At 53.0% G+C, this 20,281-nt stretch overlaps 1 protein-coding gene across 1 annotated transcript in view; it reads right to left on the minus strand.

Moving 5' to 3' along the window:
* Positions 1–20,281, minus strand: part of Per2 (period circadian regulator 2) — a 43,472-nt gene that overhangs the window by 2,924 nt on the left and 20,267 nt on the right. The window contains exons 7-22 of the mRNA XM_090355148.1: positions 18,639–18,690; positions 17,817–17,959; positions 15,948–16,026; positions 13,695–13,801; positions 13,127–13,280; positions 12,686–12,794; positions 11,960–12,085; positions 11,702–11,786; positions 10,726–10,891; positions 10,535–10,641; positions 9,726–9,890; positions 8,197–8,436; positions 4,872–5,659; positions 3,736–3,922; positions 2,772–2,964; positions 1,455–1,605 (exon numbers count right to left, since the gene is read on the minus strand). Of these exons, the coding sequence (XP_090211274.1) occupies positions 1,455–1,605; positions 2,772–2,964; positions 3,736–3,922; positions 4,872–5,659; positions 8,197–8,436; positions 9,726–9,890; positions 10,535–10,641; positions 10,726–10,891; positions 11,702–11,786; positions 11,960–12,085; positions 12,686–12,794; positions 13,127–13,280; positions 13,695–13,801; positions 15,948–16,026; positions 17,817–17,959; positions 18,639–18,690 (2,852 nt within the window). The remainder of the gene's footprint in view (positions 1–1,454; positions 1,606–2,771; positions 2,965–3,735; positions 3,923–4,871; positions 5,660–8,196; positions 8,437–9,725; positions 9,891–10,534; positions 10,642–10,725; positions 10,892–11,701; positions 11,787–11,959; positions 12,086–12,685; positions 12,795–13,126; positions 13,281–13,694; positions 13,802–15,947; positions 16,027–17,816; positions 17,960–18,638; positions 18,691–20,281) is intronic.

Raw genomic sequence — 20,281 nt, forward strand, 5'->3', positions numbered from 1 at the left:
AACTGCCTGCCACCTAAGCCAAGAGGGCTTAGGAGGGGAGACAAGACGTGGGCAGACTTGTGGACTGTGCAAACACTTAGCATAGGCATGGCTGGAAGGGAATTGAGCTGACGGGGTGGACACAAAAGCACAGCCGGCAGAGGTGGAGGCCACCAGGACACCTGAGGACAGAGGGTCTGAGAACAAGCAGGGGCATGGTTTGGACATACCAAATTCTGCAGAAAGCCAGGCACCAGCGGCTCATGCCTGTAATCACAGCTATGCAGAAGGGTAATATCTGATTATCTCAGTTCAAAGCCAGCCTAGGCAGGAAAGTCTGTGAATGCTTATCTCCAATTAACCACCAGAAAACCAAATGATGTTGTGGCTCAAAATGGTAGAGCACCAGTCTTGAGTGAAACTGCTCAGGGATAGCACCCAGGCCCTGAGTTCAAGCCCCACAACTAACACAAAAAACATTCCATAGAGGGCTAGACTGAGGCAGACATCACAGAACCTCCATTTTGCACAAGCACATGTATACACACATGTACACACACCCACAGTGATTAGGAGGTGGATCTGGGGAGATGGCACCTCCACAGGAAGAGGGGAGGCAATGGGCTGAGGGTAGGAAGCCAGGGGAGAAGAAACCCGGCAATCCTGGGAAGCGGTAGGTGGCAGGTGGAGCACTGGGAAATGATGGCTCTGCTGCTCCAGGCCTCGAGGCCAAGAAGGGCAGCTCAGGGCAGGGCAGCTGATGGGGCTTGAGTCCACGCACGCACATATGCACACATGCACACATATGCACACACTGTACGGCCTTGAAATTCTCAGTGCCAGGGATCCCTGGAAGGAGAATTCAAGTTCATGACATGAGAAGTGTTTTGTTAAGTAGAAAACACAATTGAAGAAAGGAGAAAAAATTCAAATTTCAGCAGACCATTAAGATTAGGTAGCCATGGGCCAGGAGTTTGGCCTAGTGGTTAAAGTGCTTGCCTAGCATGCATGAAGACCCGGGTTCAATTCCTCGGTACCACATATAGAAAAAAGCCGGAAGTGGTGCTGAGGCTCAAGTGGTAGAGCTCTAGCCTTGAGAAAGTCCAAGGACAGTGCTCAGGCCCTGAGCTCAAGCCCAGGACTGGCAAAAAAAAAAAAAAGATTAGGTAGCCATTAGAAGGGACTTCCTCAAAGACTTACCAGTATCTCTCTCCCCGACCCCCCTCTTTCTTTCCTTTTCTTTTTAGAAGGGTCTCACTATATAGCCCAGCCTGGCCTGGAGCACGTGATCCTCTGGTCTGTATCTCGTTAGTGGGCTGGGATTATAGGCATGCCCTACCATGCGTGACTCTTGCTTTTTCTAAAAACAATGTTGAATTCTAGATGTGAAGCTGCTGGAGAAGCTGTCATGGCAGTGCAGGGAGATCCCTGCAGGGGGCCTTCAGTGCCATCACAGAGGGAGGCTCCAGGCTTACCGTCACGTCCATGGCTGAGGGCAGACTGCCTGTCTGGATCCACGGATGGACCTCCAGCAGCTCCTGCCTCTGGCTTTCTGTGAACTGGGGCTGGGACCTCTGCAGCAGCTTCAGCTTCTCTCGGTCCTCCTTCAAGACCATCTCGAGATCCCTTCACGAGGAATCAGACACAGGCAAGTGTCAAATAGCCAACAGGGTTTGTTTTTTAAAGAAAACACCCATTTTCTGCAAACACTTTCAATGCTCATAATGTATTTTGAATGCTTTTGCTTAATGTAAATTTGCTTTTTCTTTTTTGCCAGTTCTGGGGCTTGAACTCAGGACCTGAGCACTGTCCTTGGGCTTTTTCCTCCACTTGAGTCACAGCTTTTTCTATGTATGTAGTACTGAGGAATCAAACCCAGGTCTTTGTGCATGCTAGACAAGCACTCTACCACTAGGCCAAACTCCTGGCCTGCTAGGTTGCTTTTAATGTAACTTTACCTCCTTAGCAAGTCAGTCTCTCTCTGTGTCTCTCTCTCCCTCCACCCCCCCTTTCCGTTGTACTAGCACTAAGGCCTTTGAACTGCGTGCTTTCCCTTAGTTGGATTGCTCAAGCCTGGCACTCTACCATATGAGGTACACCTGTACTTCCACCTTTGATGGTGGTTATAAGAGTGTTGTGGACTCTCCTGCCTGGGTTGGCTTTGAGAGTTGCAGTTCAAATTGCAGCCTCTTGATTGGCTGGGCTTACAGTCTACGTGAGCTCACTTTGAGCTGGACATGGGAACCAGGTGTCTGGGGGTGCCATGTCTCCCTAGGCCTGTTCTTCACAACTGCGTGTCCAGAAACACGGGCCCCCACGCCCCTCCCCACTGGCCTGGCCAGCACTGGCCTGGACTGCAATGGCTCTGGAATCCCTCCCCAGTCTCCCACTCCCCATTCAGAGGCCCTGCTGTTCTCTCTGGGTCAGACTCCCTTCCTGCCTCCTCCATGCCCAGTCTCCTGCCAGGGATGCTCTGCCAGGCAGGAACCGTGGCAGCTCCACAGGGCAGCCCAAACCAGAGTTACAACCACACCTGTTGGTCTCGTCATCCACCTTGACCTTGTCTTCTTCAACGTCCAGACAGATCCTCCCTCCCACAGAGCCCAGTGATGGCTACAGCACGCTCGTGTCCTACAAGCCCAGCCTGCACCCTGCAGGAAGAGCGCCAGCCTCTGTGGGTATCCTGCGGTGCTCTGTTCCCTTGGCAGCTCACCCGGATGGCTTTGGGGATCTGGGGGATGTCGCTGTTCGGGAACTCCTCAACCCCTGCCTTCCCAGGCCCCTGTGCTTACCGGGAAGGCAGCTGGTAGGCCATCATGACACTGTCGTCAGTGTCTGCCATCAACAGCCAGATAGGGTCCTGCAAGACGTACTTAATGAAGTGCTCACTCTCCTCCGCGTCTGCATTGAGCTTAGCTTTGTGGTTGTTCTCTGAAGAGTCAATGCTTCCAAAGTACTTGCTGGTGTGGCTTGTGTCACTACTGCCTTTAGAAACATGCAAGAGATGTGACAGGTCTAAGTCCTGAAATATTTCTTTATCATGTGCTTATGCAAAGTCCTGTCAGTTTTGGAGATTTGGAGTTTTGTTGTCAAGAAAACTGATGCTGCCGGTGGATTTCCCACTTGTCAAATAATCTGTACGGTCTGACCATGGCATGTCTGTCTGCTGCCCTGGCTGGAGAGGCCTTCACCCAGACAGACCCATGTAGAATCTCCACCTTGACCCATCTTCCCACTGGCTGCCGACTTTGTACTAAGAGTGGAGGAGCTGGACTATGGCACCTTCCACTGGTGCCACTGGGCACGGAGGCCTCGGGTCCAGCTGAGGGGAAGTAATGTTCACCAGGGAAGGAGGGGATTAGACCCTGAAGGCAGTGGACTATCCTGGTCAGCCATCACATACCTACACAACGAAGTGCAGGAAGAGGAGGTACACAGTTACCCCTCGCTCTGGAGGGACTACCCTGGGGAGTCTGAGGGATGGTCCCAGAGGCATTGACACTGAAATCCAATGCCAACAAGCAGGACACAGCACTTTGATCTAATGCCAAAATGGAGGGCAGGAAGAGCACGTCTGCACTCACGAGCGCTGTGGTTCCATGCGCTCGTGTGAAGCATGGCCGGGTAACACCAGCCCTGCGCACAAATGCTGCTCTACCATTCTGGGGCACGCCATGCTGAGAGAACCTTCCAGGAGCCTCGTGTCCCCCCCACGTGTTTACCACATGCCCCGGGCCCCGGCCCAGGCTGGCATACCTGCCCCGCTTCGGGATGCCTCACAGCCCAGTGAGCTGGAACCCAAGGAATCTGAGGTGGCTGAGGCCACACTCCCCGACAGTGCCGAGCCCGTGGCTGAGCAGAGGTCCTCGCTCAGCAGGAGATTGAGCAGGTCACTGGAGGTGGACAGGGCGTCACTGTTCACCGGGTCTGAGGGTTCTTTGTGCTTTGGGGATGAGAGAAGAAGACAGCATGGCTCACAGGGCTCAGTAACCGCACAGCGAAGACATGGGGGCTGGGGACCCTGTAGTAAGAGTAGAAATGAGAGGGGGACTGGTGTCCAAGGCTTCTCCAGGGAATAGGTGCCATTCCTTCAAGTGCCAAATGAGCAGACCCCGCAGTTCTGAGACCAGGGCGAGTTCTCTGGTTCTCTAACATGGCTTCAGGAGCAGTATGTTAGACAGGGGCTCAGCCAGACCTGGGCTGTTCCTCGGCCTTGTGGGCAGGAGGGGTGGTGGCTGAGGCCCTGGACTCCAATGGGGCTGCCTTGGCAGTGGGGGGGCGGGGGGACTGGCTTCAGGGACTATTCCTGGCTCTGTTGTCCTTGGCGACCTGGAGGTCATCCATGTAAGACTAAGAAGTAGGAGTCAAGAGGGCACAATGCCCAGGCCCTCACAAAGGCATGTAATTCCCCCACACAGCCTTGGGGCGCGACGGACTACACTTGGGCAAATGCTGAGTTCTTCAGCAGCACATCAGCTGAGAAGGAACCGCTCACCAGCATCCTCCAGGCTTTGGAGGATGGACACCAGGCAACACCAGCTTCCTGGTGAGAAGGCAGGAAAACCACCTTCCCCCGCCCCACCATCATCCACTACCGTTTGGGTGGAGGGTCACCTCTCTACCTGCTGAGCCTGAGGTCAGGTGTTTCACTTAATGGGTTCTCTCAATACTCACTGAAGACATTCTAGGCCCATGCATGTTTACTGTCAACAAGTCATCTGCTGCTGTTAGGACCTGCATTTGCCACAACCTATCACCCTTCCTCCAGGTTCCAGACAATGCACAGCTGCCGGTAAAGGTTCTGGTGAGATGGTACCACACAGCCTGGGCACACTGGTTGCCTGGCACACCGCCTGCCGCTTGCTCTGAGAATGGCATCAGAGGTTCCTTACTGTTGGAGGTGCCTTTGGCTGCCGGTCCTGAGAAGTGCCAGGTATGCCGTCTGGTCCAGCTGCCCCTGTGGCCCCCGAGCTTCCCGCAGCCCCAGCGCTGCCCTCAGGTGCCTCCTCCAGCTGCAGCAGGTTGAGCTGCAGGGGCGAGCTCCCTCGGGACTGGAAGAGTGGTGGGGAAGCCCTGACTATGGCTGCTGCTGCCGATGGTGGAGGGGTGGCTTGGGTGGCAGGACAAGTGCAAGGCTGTCTGAGGAGCGAGGTCTGATGGGGGAACTCTGACTGTGAGGCGGGGGCCATTGCAGGGGTCAGCATAGGCTGGCCTGGAAAGTGGGGCAGGTTTGGGGTCACTGGTGGGAGAGGATAGCCGGGTAGCATCAAGGGCATGACTGGGGTCAGGGGAGCCGTGAACGGCAGCGGCTGGCCCGCAAACTCATGCTGGGTGTCCACAGGCACAACAGGCACTGCAAAGCTGGCCTGGGGAGCCAAAGGCGGAACTGCTACAGTCCCGGGCACGGGTATAAATCCTGGTGCTGGGAACATGGGCAGAGAGTAAGCGGACATTGGAGCAGGGAACGGCACGGCAGAGCAGCTGGATTGGGAGGTGTCCGAGGGTGACCAGGCTGTGGTGTTCAGGCCCATAAGTGGGAGCCGGTGGGGCAAGGGTCCCCCAGAACCCGTGCTATCAGACGAGTCCTGAGGTTTGGCCCGCTTGGACTTCAGTTTTCTGCTCTTTCCCATTTTTTTCCAAGATGACTCAACTCCAGAACTATTTCTTAGTCCAGGGGCAGCTAAAATACGGGAAAATAACCAGAGTTGGAATTTTGACATGCATATGATTCCTGTTATGACAGCTCAGAGACGTGCAAAATTTCAGAGAGACTAGAAGGCCCCTCTCAACACAACAGTCTTGGCAAGAGCCAGCCTACTGGCTCCTGAACTTCCTTTCCCTCATCCCTGGCAAAATGAGAGAAACCAAGGTGAAACTTCAGGTTTTCCAGAAAACCATATTCCATCAGGTGAGAGGACTGACCCCTTAATTGCAAGATCACAATCCTTCCTTCTCATATTTCCACATTCTCACTCTTAAAGTAACTGGCATTAAAAGACTCATCTGTGAGCTGGGAATGTGGCTTAGTGGTAAAGTGCTTGCCTAGCATGCATGAAGCCCTGGGTTCAATTCCTCAGTACCACATAAACAGAAAAAGTCAGAAGTACTGCTGTGGCTCAAGTGGCAGAATGCTATCTCTGAGCAAAAGAAACTCAGGGACAGTGCCCAGGCTCTGAGTTCAAGCACTGGGATTGGCAAAAAAAAAAAAAAAAAAAGAACAAAAGAAAAGAAATAAAAAGGCTTGTCAAAAATAAAACTGGGGCCGGGAGTTTAGCGTTTAGCTTAATAGTAGAATGCTTGCCTAGCATGCAGGAAGACCTATGCTCTAGCCTTGAGAAAGCACAAAGACAGTGCCCAAGCCCTGAGTTCAAGGCCCAGGACTGACAAAAAAAAAAAAAAAAAAGAAAAAAACTGAAAAAATTTAAAAGGTGGACAATCTCTGTTGTTTTCCAATATTTGGCAAAAAGAAATGGTTTCTAAAATCTGAAAGGGTAGGACAACTGATGGCCTAGTTTTTAATTATACAAACTTTATATCACTGCTCCTTAACAAGAGATGTCCAACAAAAGCTGAGCAGAGCCAAAGTTTGTGCTAGAGGCTAGGTCTCCAGACGGTGCTGTGTGGAGGTGGGTGGAGCCTAACTAGAGGAAGTGAGGTCACCTGGGGGCATGGCCTCACAGGGTATATTGGACCCAGCTTTCTGTTTCCTGGCTTCCATGAGGTTAGAAGCTCTTCACTATTCTTTCCACAGACTATGCCACCACAGGTTCAAAGCAATGGCCAAGCAACATGGACTGTAAACTCTGATAACCACCAGCCAAAATAAACCTTTCTTCCTTAATAGCTGATTCTCTTGTCAGACACAGGAAGCTAACCTGCTGACATGAGGAGGAGGGACTCTCCTATGACAGCAGGAGCTCTGAGTGTCTCCTGGCGGCTTCATGGCAGCTGTGCAGGGACGTGTCAGCTGTGCTATGGGTTTATTACATGCCAAGGACAGATAGACCAGCCCAAGCAAACTGCTCTGTGAGTACAGGTTTTGTGATTCAGCCTCTTTCTCCTACTTGTTTAACTACAAATCTTTCCCCTAGAGAGAACGGTGGCTAAACCACTGTACTCCTAGGCTACCACATCCAGGAGAGGGCAGGACTGCTGTGCAGTCCACACACTGTGCAGACCTCCATCTAAGTATGTGGGAGCTTGGACATTGCCTGAAGCCTGGCCAGACGAGCTGTGCTCCCAGGAGCCACCACCACATCCAGTGCTGTGTCTATTCTTTCTGGGTGGAGTTTATTTTTTATCTCAGGGTATCATCTGAGAAGGAAGGATGGTGAGGTCCTCTCCCACACAGTTGCCTAGGAAGCAGGAGGGCCAAGATCCTAACTCCACATTCAAATGGTCTGCCTAGGACTGTGTGACGTTTATAATGCTCTTCCCATGGGAACACAAGTTACCTCCTTGAGGAGATCCCTAGACTGCCAAATTCTGTAAACACAGGCGAAACCACCAGTAGAGTTCAATGTCTGCCTTACATGTGGATACTTCTGGATTGGGTATATTTTATTTATTTATTTATTTTGTCATGGGACTTGAACTCTGTGTTGGGGTGTGTCCCTGAGCTCTTCTGCTCAAGGCTACTGCCCTACCCCTTGAGCCACAGTGCCACTTCCACTTTTCTGGTAGTTAATTACAGGTAAGTCTCTCATGGTCTTTAGTGCCCAGGCTTCAATCCTCAGATCTCAGCCTCCTGAGTAACTAGATTACAGGTGTGAGCCACTACGCCAGGCTTATATTTTACATAAAACAAAACACCTGAACTACTTATCTCTTTTCAGACCATGGTGAGCAAGGGAAAGTAAAGCTGCAGAAAATGAAGCTAGATGTGGGAGACAGCAGTCTGTGTGTTTACCCTCAACTGTGTCTTCTTTTTTTTTTTTTGCCAGTCCTAGGCTTGAGCTCAGAGCCTGAGCACTGTCCTTGGACTTTCTCAAGGCTAGAGCTCTACCACTTGAGCCTCAGCACCACTTCTGGCTTTTTTCTATGTATGTGGTACCGAGGAATCGAACCCGGGTCTTCGTGCATGCTAGGCAAGCACTCTACCACAGGCCAAACTCCTGGCCAGTGTCTTCTTATCTTATACAACATGTTCTGGCATCAGAACATATTGGTATGGATTCCATACCAACGAACATCAACGCAGGCAGGCTTCCCACTCACCTCGTTCACCAGCCTGGGCCCGGGCTCTCTCCTGCAGGTAGTACTGGCAGTGGGCCTGGAGAGCACCCAGCCGCCTCCCCTCCCTGAACCTCTGTAGGAAGCCCTGTTCCTCCCTCTGCGTGTGGGCTGCCAGCACTTCCTTGGTCAGCCCTAGCTTCTGCAGTGGCCCCTTTTCCTGGTTCAGGGCTCCCGACGGGCCGTCCAAGGACTCGGGCCCACTTGCAGCATCTTCTACCGTCTCTGTAACCAGAAGCAGAGGTTGATTTTCATGAGCCCACGTACTTATGGACAGCGCAGGTGGCCCACACAGGGACCTTGTGGTGCGTACGGCTTGAGGGTCTATCTTCAGCTTCAGAGACAGCTCAAGACCGAGGCCAAAAGCAGTAACTAGCGATGCACAGGCGTAGGGGCTCAGACTTCTAGGCAAACCAGGTGGGGGCCTGGTCACGGACCCTGTAGTTGGCATCCTGAGGGTGATCACGGCTTGTAGAACGTAACAGTCAAGGCTGAGTGCCACATGTCTCTACGCTCAGGGCCAGCCTATGGGGGCAGAGAGCAAAGGGCAAGCAGGCAGGCTGGGCACTTGGGGAGTCATCTGTGGCAGGAACTTTGTTTCCTGCTAAACAGGGCCATGGCTCCAAGTCTCGTCAAAAGCTGTACTGGTTCCTTGCACACACAGGGAGTGCTACTGGCCCTCGGCTATGAACAAGGTGGGATGGAAGAAAGGCCTTCAAGCTCTGCAGGAAAGCAAGAGGTGGAGCCTCATTCACAGTGGCATCTTGCCACCTGCACCTTCCTTATTTACAACAGAGCACAAAGTCACCACAAGGTGGTGCCATGGCACAACAGGGCGGGTGAGGTGGTGCTTGGGCAAAGTTGATCACCATCTTTGCTTGTTGTGCAACTGGTTTTCCTAGAATGCTCTACATGAGCAACAGTTGGTGTGTGTGTGTGTGTGTGTGTGTGTGTGTGTGTGTGTGTGTGTGTGTGTGTGTGTGTGTGTGTGTGTATGTGTGTGTGCGTGTGTGCTGATACTGACCCTGAGCTTTTTTCACTCAAGGACAGTGTCACAGCTCCACTTCTAGCTTTCTTTGTGTGTATATGATTAATTGGAGATAAGAGTCTCATGAACTTTCCTGCCTGGCTTCAAACTTCCATCCTCAGATTATAGTCATGAGCACCCAGCTTTAAAGATCATTTTAATCTGGCCGCCAGTGGCTCACACCTGTCATCCTAGCTGCTCAGGAGGCTGAGATCTGAGGATCACAGTTCAAAGCCAGCCCAGGCATCAAAGTCCCTGAGACTCTTATCATCTCCAATTAACCATCAGAAAACTGGAAGGGGCGCTGTGGCTCAAGGGGTAGATCAATAGCCTTGAGCTGAAGAGCTCAGGGTCAGCAGCTAGGCCTAGAGTTCAAGTCCCAAGACCAGAAAAAAAAAAAAAGAAAAAACATCATTTTAGCATGGTAGTCAAACAAGTTTTGAAGATCATTTTGCTGCTGATACACTAAAAGAACCCACCAGCATACCTAGTTCAGGCTGTGGCTTTTTGTCCCCCACGTGAACGATGGTGCTGCTGTAGCTGCACTGGCTGGTGAGGGACACCACGCTCTCAGCCTTGCCGGGCAGAGTCAGAGAGGTCAAGTGAGCCCTAACTTCTGTGTGGCTGTTCACCTTGCAGGGTGGAGCTGCCTCTGTAATTTGTCAGAGGAAACAAAAGCAAGCACAAACACAATCAAAACGAATGGCTGGCTCCGCTAAGAAACAGTGATCACATGACCTGCAGGCCAGGCCAGCAGCACACACACCGCCTCACAGACACTGGGCAACCTGTCCTCAAAGTGAGGGGAAATTGGCCTTCTGCTGGCCTGTGGGGAGGGACCTCTCCAGTAGGCAGGGGGCAGCAATAGCCCCGTGACAGCCAACAGTTTTCACACTGCATCTTGACAACAGGGTGTCCTGCTTCCCATCCCGGCCATGACCACCAGCCACACAATCGCATAAGCAGCCTGAGCTTTCAGGGACTCTGGGGTCACTGCAAGGGCCAGGGCTCCCATGACACATACTGGAAAGCAGCCTCCAGGGCCAAGCAGGAGCGGCAACCAGGGATGTTCCCATGCCCTCCGCAACCCTAACAGGTGCCTGTTCTCAAAGACCTCAATCACCTTGATCTAGTGGTGTTCAAGAAGGCTGAGGACCTGAGCTACTTCTCTCACACTGGAGTCTTGGAGCCACTCGGTGGATCTGGGGGGACGAGGGGCCACTCAGGCCAGAAAGGCCTTCTGAGCACCTTGCAGGTGCTTCATCGTCACAACTGAACAGGTAACACGGACAGTACCTCCGGAATGCAACCCCGGGCTGACGATGGCCTTCCGGGAGGGGATGCTGACCGGGAACTCACACTTCCTCTTCAGGGTCGAGACCTCACTGCAGCTCTCCAGGTACCTGCATGGAAAGACAGAGGACCGTGGGTATGGGAGGGGGTGACAGGAACCATGAGGGCCAGGAAGGCCACGGTGCCCCGGGTACCTGATGACACTGTCCAGGCAGCTGATCTGCTGGTAGGAGCAGGTGGGTTGGTTCTTGCAGGCCAGCTCCTCGGGGAAGCCGGCCTTGGGTGAGCTCACCCTGCAGCTTCCCTTCTCTGTGGCGGGAACAGCTTTTACCTGAGTAGCTGGGGGGCTACTCTGTATTTCTGAGAAGATGAAAAATTGTTCTTTCACTGAATGGTTCTTTCCCTCCAAAGGGACACACTGTATGTAGGAAATATTTTATTCTACCCAAAGTCAGCATGGAGGGCTCAAAATGTTTCACAGGCATGGAAACCCAGCGAGAGAAATACACCCATGCCCTGCAGTGACACACTGAAGAGGGAGCTAGAGCCATCTGCTGCCCTGGTGAGACCCGGGTGGAGAGGCCAGGCCTTCTGAGTCCTCCACTTCACTGCAGTGAGGTCCCAGGCACTCTCTGATCCTGTGTTCATGGGCTGTGCTCAGCAGTAAGAATCCTGTGGTAAGGGCTGCTGGGATTCTGCTGTCCTCACCCCCGTGACACACGCCCATCCCCCTCTGGGCCCTCAAGCCAATAATCATTTCCAGCTCATCAGTGTGCCCCCCATGTGCCCCCCATACCTGGCCATGCATTGTGCACATATGCCAAGGCAGGTATGCGAGTGTGCATGAATGTGTGTGCATGGCAGTGTGGGCTGTGTCACGAGTAAGCATGGCTGCACAATCGGTCCAGAGTCATAGGAGCAAGCTGCCATGTCTCTCAGCATGCTTGGCAGGCAGGGCGTTGGGGACAGGGTATACCTCCACCTCACCAGGCCCGCAAGTCAACGGGAGCCCGCTCAGGTGTCGAGTGTCTGTACCTCACTAAATGTGGTCCTGCCACGTGGGGTACACACAGCACAACCCTTCTGCCCATCCCGAGAGAGCATTTAACCAGGCTCCTGGCACTCTGCCATGCCTAGATGATATGAAGGGGATGTAGAATTTCTTTTCACCTGGAACGGATGTTTTCTTTTGTGCTCCAGATGCATGAGAAAAATGACTTTTGGTTTTGCTCTTGCTATCATTTTTAGATGTTTCCTTGAGGAAAAATAAGAGGAACACGTTATTCATTCTAGGAGACCTCTTCCCTCTGCCCTGGTGAAGCTAGCTCACGGGCTTCTGTCATGATCGGGAGCTGCTCTCTACCCTGCCTTCCAGCTCTCCGCAGACATCGGGACCCTCATTCCTTGGGAAGAACAGCGGGGACGTACACATCTCCTCCGGCAAGGGTCCTCGTGACCGTTGCTGTCACTGGATGAGGTCTGGCTCATGAGATGCTCGTGGGATCCATTGCTGCCCAGGCTGCCATAGCCACTGGAGCCACTGTGGGGGACAGGCTGTGGGGGATGACAAAGAGAGCCTGTGGACACGGTGGCAGGCAGCTAGGCTCACAGAGAGGTTGGCAGCCTGCCCAGGGTTACGTGGAAAGGACAAGGGAATGGCTAGGGTTTGAACCTCGGGGTCTCTCACAGGTCCTCAGCCCAGGCAGGCTGTCCCTGAGAGGGACCCCACAGTCGGGGAGTTGGCTTAGCCTCATTACGGCCACAGTTGCAGCCATGGGCAGCTCTCAAGAGATTTAAAGACGAAAGTCAGTGTGGGTGAAGGTAAGACACCATGGCCTGCCACTGAGATGCGAGGACCTGTTCTGGCGCCGAGACAACTATGGCTGCTCTGGCTTTTCAAGGGTAATGTCCCTAAATTTCCAGTGCTGGTGCCCAGGATGGTCAGTGGGCCCTGTGCCACAGAGGTCACCTGGGGACTATGTGGCCAGCACATGGGGTCTGGGTATCACAGCTGAGATTCCTCAGTGCCCACGCTGTGAGCCTGAACAAGCACTTCCAGGGTACGTGGGTACGTCTCAGGGCCGCCCCTGGGGGCCAGGTCAGGCCCAGGGCAGGGGGCGCCATGGGGGCTGAGGGTGTAGGCACGGCACCCACCTGCAGCAGCAGCCTGTGGATCTGCTCTGTGAGCTCTTGAATGCTGGGGTGGGGGGCCTTCTCCTCCACTCCCAGGGGGGCTGCGAACACATCCTCATTCAAGGGGCCCCTGCGTGGTTTTAATGCATCTCATTAGCAGGGCCCCCTGGAGGCCTTTGCCTGAACCTGTGGAGCCCATGCTGCACGGCAGGCCGGGACCTCTGCCTCCTCCTTGTGACCCCCGGACACCCCTGCCCGCTCCCCGCTCGACCTGACTGAGGTCCCCCCACCTGGGCCAGGCCACCCCTCACCGTCCACCTGGCTGGGGCTCCCCCACAGGTAGGTGGCAGGAGGTGACTCTGGTCCTGGTCTCTGGGCCCCGTCTACGCCACCTGCTGGTGGGAAGAGAGGACAGGCCAGGATCCCCGAGATCCCCAAGCACAGGAGCCCGGGAGCACTCACACCCTGACTCTGTGCCTCCCGATGATGAAGGAGATTTTCCTGCTCCATGGGTTGATGAAGCTGGACCAGCTGGTGTCCAGCGTGATGTACTCTCCATTCCGGGCGCGGAACCGAATGGGAGAATAGTCGAAAGGCTGCCCACCGGACTGCAGGACTGGGGGAGAGAAGCAGCGTTCAGGGTGGGAGGGACCGACATATCCAGTGTGCCTGCCTGGGTCACTGGCACTCCTTGGGTGACATGGACATCTCTAAGACACTGCTTTAAACCTTATGTGTGTTTCAGGTACCCCTCTCCCCCGGGGGTGCTCTGCTCTCATCTCAGGACATGTGTCTCTGCTGGTGTTACCTGGCTATGCAGACTCTTTCCTAGCCTCAGCTGAGCTGGTCCCCTCCCACCTGTGTGGAAGCTGCGTGGAAGAGGCGGTACAGGCCTCACTCACACAGGGCTGTGTGCCAGCTTTCCTCCTCTGCCTCCCAGGCTGACAATCCAGGAGTGAGGTGGGAGGCAGAGGCCCTTGTCAACAGCTTTAGCCACACCCCCTGGGTTCACAGCTGACTGGGCACCTACTCTTTTTGTGGATGGCCAGCATCAAGGGCCTGTCGCTGGGGTGGATCTGTAGGAGCAGGGGTGTCTCGATCAGGTCCTGAGGTAGATAGCCCAGGAGGGGGACTGCCCTGCAAGGCAAAACAAAAACAAACACAAAAATCCACAGAGCCTCAGCACAGGGCACAGCCCAGAACAGAGCTAGCTGAGCAGGGAGGTCGGCTACACAGAAACTGTGCCACTTCTGGGGAGAGGGAACAGGCAGCATCTCATCTCCCCAAGGGCTGCAGTGGGGAGCTCAGAGCTGGTGGGGGCCCAGGGACCCACGAGTAATAAGGCTCCATCAGCTTGCGAGCCCTGTAGCTTCTCTCCAGATGGAAGAAATGACCTCTTTTAGCACCCCCGTCACTGGAGGAGCACAGCTACTTCAGGCCTGGAAGCCCACCCCAATAAGATATCTTCTCAAGCTATTTTTCTTTTTTCTTTCCATTCCTGGGGCTTGAACTCAGGGCCTGGGCTATGTCCTTGAGCATTTTTTTTTTTTTTTGCCAGTCCCAGTGCTCAGGGCCTGAGCACTGTCCTTGGATTTTTCTCAAGGCTAGAACTCTACCACTTGAGCCTCAGCACCAATTCTGGCTTTTTCTAAGTATGTGGTACCAAGGAATCGAACTCAGGTCTTAGTGCATGCCAGGCAAGCACTCTACCACTAGGCCAAACTCCCGGCCCTCCTTGAGCATTTTTTGCTTGAAGCTAGCACTCTACCGTTTAAGCCACAGCACCACTTCTGGCTTTTTCTGCGTATGTGGTACGGAGGAATCAAGCCCAGCTTTGTGCATGCGAGGCAGGCACTCTACCACTAGGCCAAACTCCTGACCCTCAAGCTATTTTTCTGAGGACATCCTGCCCCTGTCTTTAGATGGGATGTATCCCCTAGGGTTGGCCTTGACTTTGTCCTCCTCTGAGGCATTCCCTTGCTTCTCCAGGACAAGATGCCCCTGGCACCTACAAGGTGCAGGCCTGGCTGGGGGAACAAGAGCAGAAGAAGAGAAAGAGCCCTGGCTCTGACCTGGCCAGCTTGTGCAGGCTTCACTAAGAAGAGTCCTACAGACTTTGTTCTCTACCCCACACACCACCTGCCTATTCTCCACTCCACACCAGGAAGGGAAGGCTGCAGAGCTTCCTGCACCTTTTAGGGAATGAAGTCCCCTGGGTTTGTCTCCCATACAGCTCCCAGGCTGCCCCACCTCTAAGATCCCACACAGCAGGACCCAGCAAGTGTCCTGGGATGGTTATATCACAGAGTGTGCAGCCTGTGGGCGGCTGAAGCCCAGAAGACAGCTTCCGCTGAGGTCCTGCCATGATCCTTCCACTCAAGTGTCCGTTGTTTGTTTCTGTTTATAGTTTCCTTTGGTTTTATTTCTAGCTACTCAGGAGGCTGAGATCTAAGGATCAAAGTTCAAAGCCAGCCAGCATTGAAGTCCAGGAGACTCTTATCTCCAATTAATCACCAGAAAATTGAAAGTGGCACTGTGGCTCAAATGGTAAAGTGGTAGCCTTGAGCTGAACTGCTCAGGGACAACGCCTAGGCCCAGAGTTCAAGCCCCACGGCTGACACACACATACAAAAAAGTAATTGCAATTGCTTTTCCTGTCATGTGTTGCTGAACCATGGGCACATGGGCTGGGACGTAAACCAAGAGGTAATGTCATAGTGCAGATGGTGTCAGGCAAAGTGACACAAGCCTAGATGACATAGGTCAACCACTAGACATGGCTGCTTAGTGCAATCAATCCATGCACTGAGGCAGAGGAAGCAAGGCTGCTGCAAGTAACAGCAGACTATGGTAAGAAACCGAGGAGTGGTAAGAGTGTGCAGAGACGGAAGTGCACCAGCACTGCCCTGCCAAGCTTCCACAGGACGAGAGCAACATGTATGCTGGAGCTTACTCCAGCCTCAGTCATGACAACTCCAGCAAAATGGGCCGGTGGGCCACTGCAGCCCGGGGAGCCTGCCACTGCCCACATCAGTGTGGCACGGGGGCTGGGCAGAGCTGAGCGCAGGCGACCATTCTGCTGGTAGAATGAACAGCCACACTGCTTTGATGCTGCAGGGAGGTGAGAGCCTCTCCCCAATCCTGTTATCTGTCCCCAGTAACAGCTGATGTGATGCAACAAGAACAATCTTTCAGGAATCTGAGTACAGGAAGAATGCAAGATGGATTCCTGGGCAGGCCACTGCAGGAGGTCTGTGCGTAGAGACCGAGGGATGCCACTCACCTTTCATCCACATCCTGGAACAAGCAATTCGGTGTATGAGTGGTTGTGAAGATTCTCTTCTCTGGAGGAATTCTGGGGGCTGAAAGAACAGAATTTGGCACAAATTTCCCAATTCTAAAAAATATTTATATAGTGTAGCTATACTACAACTGACTACCGGAAAATAGCATGTCTATTCAGAGTCATGGGAACAATAGAGCAAACTGCTCAGAGACTGGCAGAGCTTAGGCCGGCGCACACAGCCAGCCTTCCCAACTTTTCTGTGTAAGCTGGGAACTGCCCAATGAGCAGGCCATGGGAGCACGGGCAGGCTTCTCACAAAGTCCTGGGAGGCCATCTTTGGTGGTTTTTGTTTGTTTTTTGCCATGGGGCTTGAACTAAGGCCTAGGTGCTATCCCTGAGCTTTTTACTCAAGACCAGTGCTCTACCACTTTGAGCCATAGCTCCAGTTCTGGCTTTCTGGTAGTTAATTGGAGATGAGAATCTCACAGACTTTCCTGCCCAGTTGACTTTGAACTGTGGTTCTCAGGAAAGTGAGTTACATATTTGGATTTAAAATTCTCAGGAAATGTCATTGTATTGGAAAATTCTACAGTTTCTAAGGTGAGTAGAAATATTTACTTCTACAATGGAGTTATACATTCAATATTTTATTCAACTCCAAATTCTAAAATCTTTTGTTCTTCAAGAAGACGGATGCTTGGGGGAAACAGCTGTTGAAAGCTTAAGTACCTGCCTAAATCCTAAATGAATACTTAGACTGGTAAGACATGTTAAACAGACACATTAGAGCACGTTTCTATCACTTTGAGAAGTGCCTTGTTAAAAACAAAAGTCCTTGTTGGGGCCGGAAGCGTAGCCTAGTGCTTGCCTAGCATGAATGAAGCCCTGATTTTTGGTACCACATTCACAGAGAAAGCCGGAAGTGTTGTTGTGGCTCAAGTGGTAGAGCACTAGCCTTGAAAAAGCCCAAAGACTGAAAAAGCCCTGAGTTCAAGCCCCAGGACTGGCTAAAAAAAAAAAAGTCGTTGATCACTGAGAGCAGATTAGAGAGCAGCCAGGCTAAACTGAGTGCTGTGGCTTAGTCCTTACAGCAGGCACAGGTTCTTAGGAAATATGGAGCCCAGGGCTTGGGACTCACTAGAGACAGTTCTTAACCAGGCAGTGGGTACAGGAGTGTAGGATCACAAAACAATCACTTCAGTGGGGTCACAAAGCTACAGGCAGTGAGGCAGGGCCTGAGTTCCTTTGGTCTTCCAGGGCAGAACCTTGCTTGTCTGGGGCAGGGTAGCCTGAGGAGCTGCAGGCAGGACAGCAGCAGGGCTGTTGGAATGCTACGGCTGCACTGAGGGAAGGGCTAAACAGAGGGACAGGCAGGGCAAAGGCTAGGAATAGAGGACCCATGGGGCCCACGAGCCTGCAAAGGCAGAACAGGCTGGGAGGTAGGCAAGCCCAGGTGGGAGTCAGCATGGGAGAGGAGGGAGGGATGGATGCCCTGCACCGGACTTCTTGGTGGTCTGAATAGACTGAGGTGGCATAAGGCCATAGCAGGGTAAGGGACATGGATGAGAAGGGAGGCAAGACCCTAGACTTACAGGCCCAGTCTCTTTGTGGATGAAAGGCAGAGAGGCCAGAGGACAGGAGGGGACATGGGTGAGAGGGTGAGAGGTTCTAGTGTCCAGATGCCTTCAGCTGTCGTGGGGCGGGCAGATGACAAGTTTCAGCTGAGTCTTGGGGAAGTTGGGGGAATGGCCAAGGTAGAAGAACAGCTGGGAGCCATTTATGCAGATGTCACGACCCAACCACCTCCTGACTGAGGGTCTTAAGAAGGCCCTGACATGGGTGCTTCTGGGGCAGGGCATGCCATACCTTCATAGCCTGAGTGCACCCTCTCTGCCAACAGCAGACAGCAGAGCTGGCTCTCAGGTGCCTGCTGCTCCTGTACCTTGGCCAGGTAGGGCGTCATGCGGAATGGCTGGTAGTGAATCTCATGCTCGTGGCGCTTCCCGACACTGGGGAGGGGAGCAATGTCAGGGCTTGGATTCCTGACCAGGAGGTAGCCTTTGCCCCCAACCCTGCTAGCCAGCCCCACCCCATATCCTGCTGGCCTCAGCCGTCCTTCTGTTTGTTCTAGCAGAAGTCCAGGAGCTCAGCCAAGCTGCCACACCAACTCCTCCTGTGGGCAGCAGGCGCCCCTGCCCACTGGATGAGCTGACCCATACCTAGCCATGCCTTTGCTGTCGGACTGTCACACTGAGGAGTCAGCAGGCAGAGGCTGAATCCTAGCCAGTGGAAGGTCTTCCTGCTCTTGGGCGATTTGTGCTCTGCTCATGGCAAGCCGAGCACAGTGCCTACTTCCTCACTGGAGCCTTAGGCCCAGCTCACTGCCAATACTGCCTGGATGCTGACTCTGACCTCAACAATGTACCCAGGAGCTACTAGCTTCCAGGGCTCCTGAGGAGCCTAGGGTCCACCTTCTGTACAACTGACGGCCAGGTAGCCTTTGGCACAGTTAGTTCACCCTTGGCTGGCTATGCCTGCCTAGCCTCTGTGCACACTGGACCATAGCTTACTGATGTTCTTATCTATGCAGAGCCTATGGCTGAGCTCTGTCCACTGTGCCCCCAGGGACCAAGGGTGGCAGGGACCTCTGAAGCTGTGTAAGCTGGGAACACTGAGAACCAGGCTCACCTGACACGACAAAAGAAGGATTTCTCCTCCAGGCACTCCTGAGAGAAGGAATCTGCAAGAAGAAGCCTAAGGTCATTCATCTATTTCAGACAGCATGTGTTATTTCCCATAGACTAGTGAGGAGCCATACAGAAACTTGAGGTAGACACTCCAGTGTCACCCAAGCACAGAGGGTGTCCTTTACATTATGTATTTCTAATACAGATACATCTCCAAAGTAGTTTGGGGATGGTATGTAGTGCTGCTACACCAACACCAGTTAACAGTTATGCAGGGAGACCTATTGTGTGCAGAATTCAAGACCCCCCCCGTCTCTCTCTCTATATAATATATATATTATATAATATATTATTTATTTTTGTTGGTCATAGGGCTTGAACTCTGGGCCTGGGCATTGTCCCTGAGCTCTTCAGCTCAAGTTTACCGCTCCACTCCTTGAGCCACAGCTCCACCTCCCATTTTCTAGTGATTGATTGGAGATAAGAGTCCTGTGTTCTTTAGTGCCCAGGCTGGCTTTGAACTGAGATCTTCAGATCTCCGTCTCCTGAGTAGCTAGGATGACAGGCTTGGGCCACCTCGCCTAGCAAGTCCTCAATATTTTTTTTTTTGTGGGTTATGGGGCTTGTACTCGGCCTGGACACTGTCCCTGAGCTCTTTAGCTCAAGGCTACCGCACTACTCCTGGGCCTGGGTATTGTCCCTGAGCTCTTCAGCTCAAGGCTACCACCTTACCCTTGAGCCAAGCTCCACTTCCCATCTCAGGTCCTTTTGTGCCTGGGCTGGCTCTGAACCGTGATCCTCAGATCTCAGCCTCCTGAGTAGCTGGGATGACAGGCGTGAGCCACTGCGCCCGGCAAGTCCTCAATATTTTGAACATACAGTCACCCCAGTACCTGCTCTACTAGAGCAATGAGGGGCACCTACTCGCGTCCATCAATACTAACATTAAAAGTTAACATGCCTACTGAAAATATGAGATCAACTGGGCCGTCTCATCAGAAATGAGGGTCGTTTCTAGGAATTAAAATTTAAAGAAAGAAAACTTAGGGCCGGGAGCTGGCCTAGCATGTATGTGTACCACATACACAGAAAAAAGACAGAAGTGGCTCATGTGGCAGAGCAGTAGCCTTGAGAAAGCCCAAGGACAGTGCCCAGGCCCTGAGTTCAAGCCCCTGGAGCTCTCATTTTTGTCAGTCCTAACTGGCAAAAAAAACCAAAACGAAATTTACTTAATCTTTCACCTTAAAGTTTCGATCATTCAAAAACCCTGACGACAATTACTAGCCATGGAAAAAGGTAAACAGTTACTACTAGCCTGGAAAACTTCTGAGATGGCGCCCAGTTTTCTTTTTTATTCAGTGGCCACCATCCTATGGAGGCAGCCAGGCCACTGGTGCTGGGAAGGTACATACGGGGCAACTGGGAAAGTACAGGGTACACCCTTGGTCTCCTGCTGGGCCAACCTGGCCAGCCCTGACGGGTCCTCATAATGCACACTGCAGATGCTAGGGGTCTGAACTGACAGTCCTGGGGCTGGATTTGGGGAGAAAGCAGCTGGCACTGCCTCTGGAACAAGAGCTGGCACCTTCTCCTCCTCCTGAGGCAGCCACCAAGTAAGCATGTGCCCAGGCTGCCTGCTGCTGG

This window comes from Megascapheus bottae, chromosome 21 (genome assembly GCF_031878675.1).
Source record: "Megascapheus bottae isolate mThoBot1 chromosome 21, mThoBot2.hap1, whole genome shotgun sequence".
Lineage (NCBI taxonomy): Eukaryota > Metazoa > Chordata > Mammalia > Rodentia > Geomyidae > Megascapheus > Megascapheus bottae.